Genomic DNA, 7,846 nt, shown 5'->3' with positions numbered 1-7,846 from the left:
TTTTTTTTTTTTTTTTTTTTTTTTTTTTTTTTTTTTTTTTTTTTTTTTTTTTTTTTTTATATAGAATGGAGCAATTGTGAAATTTGGCAGATTACATACTTTTAAATTCATCGATCCAACACCTGATGAACGAATTAGACAACGACATGATTCTGGAAAACAAATCGAATACAATTATGACCGGTAAGCACATTGTTTTATATTTATATTAATATGTATATATATATAAATGGGATAAAATTTACGAGTAGATAATGATAAGTAGATAAGACGACTAGTTTATTAGCAAGTAAATTAATTATATTTTTTAAAACGCGGGGAAAAGAAAGAAATGAAAATAGAAATCAAATAACAATAGAAATATAAAATCGATGTTAAACCATAACAATATCACCAAAATAATTTTTTGTATGAAAATATTGCATATATTTTTCGAGCACGCTTTTTACAATGTTTGCACGATAATTTCTCTCTTTTTCCTTCTTTCTTTTCTTCTTCCTTTCTCTTTCTTTTTCCGTTTCTTTCCACTCTTGTTCATGAAGAAACAAGTTTAGTTCTTTTTTCTACATTCCATTTGTAGTTTCCTAGTTTGCTTCTTTTTTCCTGCACGCAGCCTGCTTTTGTACCGTAGACGCTCCCCAGACTTGGCCATTCAAGAAACGAACATGGAAAGATATGGATCAGTACCCGGAACTTCAAATAATGGACAGAATCAAGTTCAAATTCAGAGCCAATCAATTCAAGATCAAGTTATTCATTCGTCTAGTCCAAACAAATCTACACCCATTCCTGTTGCTGCTGTTACTGTATGTCATACTCGAAGTCCAACGCATGCATTGGAATCAACTCATAATTATGAAACTACATTTGATCTCGATGGAAACGTTGAGACTGCCAGTCTTACCAGCAGTAGAGATGGTAACAGGTAACAAGCTTTTATTTTTCATCGAAAGAATTTAGTTTGACAAATGTCTATCGTTAAGAATGGATTTTTCGGTCAAAGATGGGATTCTTTAGGGTAAGTTAAAACAAATATAATTAAAACGAGACATAATAAGATAAAACTCAAAATATATAATACAAAATATAAAAAACTCAAAAAATATAATACAAAAAAAAATATAAGATATAAATGTGTTTTTTAAAAATAATCTCTGCTATAAATATACAAATTTAATGAGGAAACGAAACTAAAATAAATTTGGTTATATGAATTATAAGTAACATTGAATATTGCTATTTCGATAGAACATTACAGAATGATCGACAACCACGAGGAACGGATCCAATCTTACCAGCTGTATTAGAATTTCTTGAAGAAACGGAAGAAACATTTTTTCATGCAGTAATTACAGATGTTGAACCATCAGCACCTCAATTTAAATTGGCTCCAACATATACGCTTTACCTGGCAGCAAGATATCGTGCAAGCACACATTATAGGCCAGAATTACAACCAACAGAGAGAGCTCACAGATTAACTGTAATGTTAGCAAACGTTGCTAGCATGATTCAACGGGTAATACAGGTAATTTAAAATAATACAAGAAAAAAATAAATGGTCGATGTTTTATTAAAAATTAACAACATTGTTTATGTATTGATTAAATATTCAAACAAATAAATAGATTCAAAATTTTAGTATTCATTACTGGATTATAATTTTTATTAAATTAATTAATTTTATTTTGTTATTTTTGTTTCGGTCAAAGCAAAATTTTATATTATTCATTTATTATTCACTATATTTCACATAGGAACGGTATATGGATGCATCTTCATTGGCATTATGGTTAGCAAATGGTTCGGAATTATTACATATGTTGAAAAACGATCGTCATGTAGGAGCATTTTCGACGAGGGCACAGGATATTTTGACAGAAGCAGTTCATGCAGCTTTCGCATCGCTAGTTCGATGCATTTCCTTAGAACTAGCGCCGGCAATGTCACAATTTATGGCTGATGCAGATGAACCTGCTAAAGAAGCTGGTGTTCTCCAAATATTTTCGAGTACAATGGCATTACTCAGACGATGTAGAGTAAATGCTGCGCTCACGATTCAACTATTTAGTCATTTATTTCATACAATAAATGCAACTACGTTTAATGCATTAGTTTCAAACACAAACTTATGTGTTAGATGGTTCGGTCGTAGATTAAAGGCAAGATTGAACGCTCTTGAAACTTGGGCTGAGAGGCAAGGTTTAGAACTCGCGAGCCAATGTCATTTAGCAACAATTATGCAAGCGACTCATCTTTTACAAGCGCCAAAATATAATGCGGAAGAACTTGCTACTTTAAGTTCTACTTGTTTTAAATTGAATTCTCTTCAAGTCCGAGCATTGTTACAAAAATATCAACCGGCTGCTGATGAGCCAAGACTTCCGGCAGAATTAATTGAGAATGTAGTCAGAGTAAGTTGATACTTGTGATTAAATAGAATAAATAGGTATCGCGTAAAAAAAAATATGATAAAAAAAAAAATAAAAAGAAATTAAAATTTTTACCATTAAATTCTAGGTAGCAGAAAGTGTGGCTGATACTTTAGCACGTGCTGATGGCAGGGAGATTCGACTTGAGGAAGAACCTACACTGGCATTGGCACTTTTACTTCCTGAAGATGGATATAGTTGCGAAGTTATTCGCGGTGTGCCTCCAGGATTAGCAGAATTTTTAGCGCCATTACAACGAGATGGTCTTTGTCGTATGGCATCACAACCTACTAGTAGTGGATACTGGACTATATATATGATAGATCATCATAATAATGTAAAATTTTTTTTTTTTCATAGTTAAAAATATTTTAAATGATATTAACTTTTAAATTTTAATAGTTTCGCAGTCCAAGTGCAATGAGTAATAGATCTGGAGGGTATTCTTGTCATACAGGTTCAAATATTGTTCAGCCTGAGATACATATAATAAAATTACATAAATCTACTAATGGAATGGGTTTAAGTATAGTTGCGGCAAAGGTATGTGTGCATATATATGTATTATATTTGTATACATATGCTTAAATACATATTTCGATATTACAAAATTTATTAGTATATGCTTGCAATAAATTTTGATTCTTGTAATAGAATATAGATTTTCTAATAGAAAATTTTATAAATTATATATATTTTATTAAATTATATTGTTGTATTATTATTATATTATGTATTATTATTTTTATATAATTCTATAAATTTATATAATAAAAAAATATATATATATGTAAAAATATATAATAAAATATTCTATAAATTTTAAATATTTTCGATATATAATATTTCGAATTTTTCAGGGTGCTGGTCAAGATAGACTTGGAATATATATAAAGAGCGTAGTTGCTGGTGGTGCTGCTGATGCTGTGAGTAAATATTATTTACTTTCTGATATATGTATCATTTATTAAAATATCTTTTTCTATAGGATAGTTTAGATATTACCACCTTCATTTTTATCATTATTATTATTCATTGTGAAAAAAATTTTATAAGAAAAAAATAAATGATTGATGGAATTGAATGGTTTCAGGAAAGATACATTTTAATGTTATTAGTTTTTTTAAATAATTATCACATATCTTTTACGTATCTACATATAAAAAAATTAATAATATAATACCTTTCTAAAACTATTCAATTCTATCTGAAAAATTTTTGATATTAATAATAACAAAAATTAAAGTAAGATATTTCGTGAATTATCTTAGATATATTTTATTTCTTCATTTTTATTATTAATTTTCATATATTTTATATGATAAAAATATATGAGCACTTTAATTAATATTGAATTTTTTGTATTTTTTTTTTTGCAATATCAAAATACATATGTATGAATACATATGCAGGATGGTAGATTGACTGCTGGTGATCAATTGTTAAAAGTGGATGGACAAAGTTTAGTAGGAATTACTCAAGAAAAGTAAGTATTACAAAAAAAATTAAAGATTGCGGCATAATAATCGCAAAACTGTTGCGGAAATATTCTTTATGTTAGTTTTTTTCATATTTAAGTTTATTAATATTGATTTCGTTTTTTTATAGAGCTGCTGAATATTTAGTACGCACTGGTCCAGTAGTCACACTTGAAGTTGCTAAGCAGGGTGCCATATACCATGGTTTAGCTACTTTATTGTCACAACCATCACCAGTAATGAACAGAGGTATGTATTTTTTGTTTAGTATGGAATATTTAAACTTTCACATTTTAATATTACAAATTGACTCAATTTGTTATTTCACCGTTTGATAATTCGTTTCGTTTTATTGACGAAACGAGAAATCTGTGGTAAAAGAACTGTATATATCGTGAGAGTGAGACAACGAATTTAAAAAAACGGCGTAATTAAGAAAAAAAAAACTAAAATAATCAGTCTGAATTTAAAGAACCAACTCATTTTCGCGATGCTTTCAATTTGCTAACTGCGGAATGTTCGCTTGATAACGCTTTTACATATTATTCTTGCTCGCATTATTCATCATTGCACGCCATTTTATTCTTCGTATTCTGGCTCTCGCGAAACAACGAGATATGAATGCTTAATTAACGCTTTACTAACTAATTGTTCCTGATCAGCATACAAGATTCGACCCAAGTCCGAAAACTTGGAAGCTTCAACGGCGCAAGAAATGAACGAGCAATCATCTACGTCACATTCAATGGGTAATTTGTTGAATGTTCCAAGGCACGCGATTGATTTGGAATGTTCAATTGATTCAGTACCAGGTGCGATTCTTTTTTCGATATGTTTTAAAGGCGTGGAATTTTAATCCTTTAAATTTTTCTAAATCTCGTTTTGAATTGGTATTGCAATCTTTGCAAAATATTTAGAAATTTTACAAATTAGAAAATTAAAAAATTGTCATTCATTACTAAAAAATACGTAATTTTATAAATATAATATAACAAATAAATATGATAAAACATTTGGGGAAAAAGCGAGAAAAAATAATAATTTATAATTTTAGAATAAGTAGTATATGGTGGCTGATAATAATGGTGATGGCAATAACATAAATTTACTTTTATCTTTCAATTATGATTTCGGATATTTACAATATTATATTTTTATCAATATTATATCAAAATATATTATATCAAAATTATTATATTATTATTTTACACATAATTTTAATATTTTGAGAGATAATGCATGCACTGTAACTAAACAAAAAAATTAATACGAAAAAAGAAATTTGCTGTCTGTTTTGAAAGTTTGTCAATTCGTTTTATTTATTCAATCGATAAATATAAATATTATTTAAACATCGATTATTTTAGACACAAACTCGGATTCTTTGGCTACAGTAAACATCAAATGTAATAGTTTTTCTCTTGATTCAATACCTTATATCGATCAAGTTGATGAAATATCATCAGTTCCATTCTCAAGCAATCAATTCGATAAATACCAATTGGAAAATAATAACGTAAGTATTTATAATCACATGGTTAACATCATAGTTGATATTTCATAAGATTATCTCGTAATATTAAACTCACTACGAGGTGCAGCGCATTGTGATCAAACGCTATAATTCACAATTAATCAACGAAGAAGGACAAATTACAAATAGATATGAATGAGGAGAAACATCTTCATATAAACAAGAAAAATATACAAGGACAAATAAACAGGCAAACAAATATAATATGGCGAAACAACAGGAAAGAAATGATGAAATAAGAGAAAGAAAAATAAAAGATATCTTGTTATCGCCGTGTGTTGTATATTAAATAACAATGACAATTTCGAAATATTTACAATTCTAAAAACAAAGACTGACATGTTTAATATCATTCCAGTATTGAATCTTAATTTATCTGGTCTAGTTAGTAATATAACGTGTGATGTTTCCAGTTTCAATAAGTGTTGGAAATCACCAGAAGAAATACGCCTTAGTTGCAGAAATCGCGTAACAATCTTAGCTAAATATTTTTCGAAACTTGATGACATTGAATCAATTGATCATGGATCTAATTCGATGAGATTAGATAATTTAAAGAAATTTTTTTCGGAACCTAATATTATTTCAATTAAGAAGTATCAAACTCGATTAAATTATTTTTCTGTCATTGATGATAATAGTAAATTTCGATCCGAATTAGATTTAAGAAATAATAAAATCAGTCAATACGGTTTACGAGATGAATCAGATAAAATATTCGAAAATTCAACAATAAATTTATTAAATAAGAATGATAGTAATAATTATTACAATACTTCATATATGTATAATGAAATATCTATAAATAATAAATGGAAGTTATCATTATCGGAACAAAAATATATGATAGATCAATTGAAAGAAATATGTAATCTTGATTATGTAAAAGCATCATCTCTTCCTCAATGTTCTTCTTTACATTTTTCATATACATCAAATGTAATGTATAATATGAATATTATATCTTCAAACAATATAATTCTTGATAAGGACGTAAATAATGATATGAATAAAATATTATCTTTGTGTAATATAAATGAAAAGTTAATATCAGAAAATATTCAAAAGTGTGATTCATCATATATAATAATAAATATTGTAAAAAATTATATTCAAAAAAAGACAAATATAAAACAACAATTATCCAATGTTAAATTTATCAAACAATTATCAAGTTCCTATCTAAATATCGAAAGAATAAAAGAATTATGGCATAATAAAAATAATCAAATAAAAAAGGGAAATAGAAAAAAATATCTGTGGTTTAATTTAAAAAAATGTGATTTAATTCATGAATTAAAACAAATCAATTATGATATATTATCATTTTCTACTAATAAACAATATTTTCAATCTTGGAATGAAAATTTTTTGCAAAATGATAATAATATAACAAATTATGAAGAAAAACTTTGCAAGCAAAATTTCATCGTTCAAGACAAATTTCAACAAAATTCAATGTCATTTATTAAAGAAAATAATCATTCTAATATTTTATCAATTCAAATTAAAAAAAAACGAAAAAACAATATGATCAACGATCAGCAAATTCCAATTTTGATTGAAAAAAAAATTCATACTAATAATACGATCAACTTAATGCTCAAGGATTGGAAAATTTATCCAAGATTAAATCGAACTCATCTAAATCTTGATTTCTTTTTACGTAAGCAATCAATATTACATTTTTTGAATGCGTGCTTGTTGATGTTAAAAATATTGGATGTTATGCAAATTAGAAATTATATATACATATGTTTATGTTAATGATATGTTAATGGTCGATTAACATCGCGCATGAAAGTAATCTTTTCGAATAATTTTTTTAACTTATCGATCAATTGAGACATTAATTTCAATGATGAAATATATTTTTAAGCATACTCATTTTGAGTAACTTTTTCTTATATATAATCAGCAATTGGTTTTAATTTTAAAATAAAATCATAAGGCAGGTGTTAGAAATTAAGGATAAGATCATTTTTTATTTTTCATAGTTTATTTAAATAATATGCAAGAATGTATATCACATATATATATAGATACATAATACAGCATCAAAACATTGCATTATATGACATATTGACACATACTATTTTGAATATAAAATATATAGGTATTCAATATAATAATATACAGAATGTTAAGGACTCATAGTTAAATGTATTATTTGTAAATTATGTAAATTAAATGGTAAGCATTAGAAGAAAATGAAAGAAAAAATGTTTTATTGGTTTTTATAATTCATTGATACATATTATTCAAAATATTTTTTTTTACTTTTAATCTTTTATGATAGTTATTATATATGACATAGAGAAATTCTTTTTGATACTTGTTTTCATATGATATAAAAAATAAATATTATTCCATCTAGAAAATTATCTAGAAAAATAAAAAAT

At 26.5% G+C, this 7,846-nt stretch overlaps 1 protein-coding gene across 1 annotated transcript in view; it reads left to right on the top strand.

Annotated features, from left to right (window-relative positions):
- LOC102674161 overlaps positions 1 to 7,846 on the top strand; it is a 50,227-nt gene that overhangs the window by 15,857 nt on the left and 26,524 nt on the right. Inside the window, 13 exon segments of the mRNA XM_031508678.1 lie at positions 65 to 183; positions 614 to 925; positions 1,249 to 1,528; positions 1,758 to 2,414; positions 2,521 to 2,769; positions 2,835 to 2,975; positions 3,293 to 3,358; positions 3,845 to 3,918; positions 4,041 to 4,159; positions 4,573 to 4,722; positions 5,278 to 5,426; positions 5,512 to 5,724; positions 5,727 to 7,110. Coding sequence (XP_031364538.1) covers positions 65 to 183; positions 614 to 925; positions 1,249 to 1,528; positions 1,758 to 2,414; positions 2,521 to 2,769; positions 2,835 to 2,975; positions 3,293 to 3,358; positions 3,845 to 3,918; positions 4,041 to 4,159; positions 4,573 to 4,722; positions 5,278 to 5,426; positions 5,512 to 5,724; positions 5,727 to 7,110 — 3,913 coding nt within the window.

Source organism: Apis dorsata, unplaced genomic scaffold (genome assembly GCF_000469605.1).
Source record: "Apis dorsata unplaced genomic scaffold, Apis dorsata 1.3 scaffold_94, whole genome shotgun sequence".
In the NCBI taxonomy this organism is placed as follows: Eukaryota; Metazoa; Arthropoda; class Insecta; order Hymenoptera; family Apidae; genus Apis; species Apis dorsata.
The sequence above is the reverse complement of the archived record's forward strand: the minus strand, read 5'-3'. Positions and strand labels throughout refer to the sequence as shown.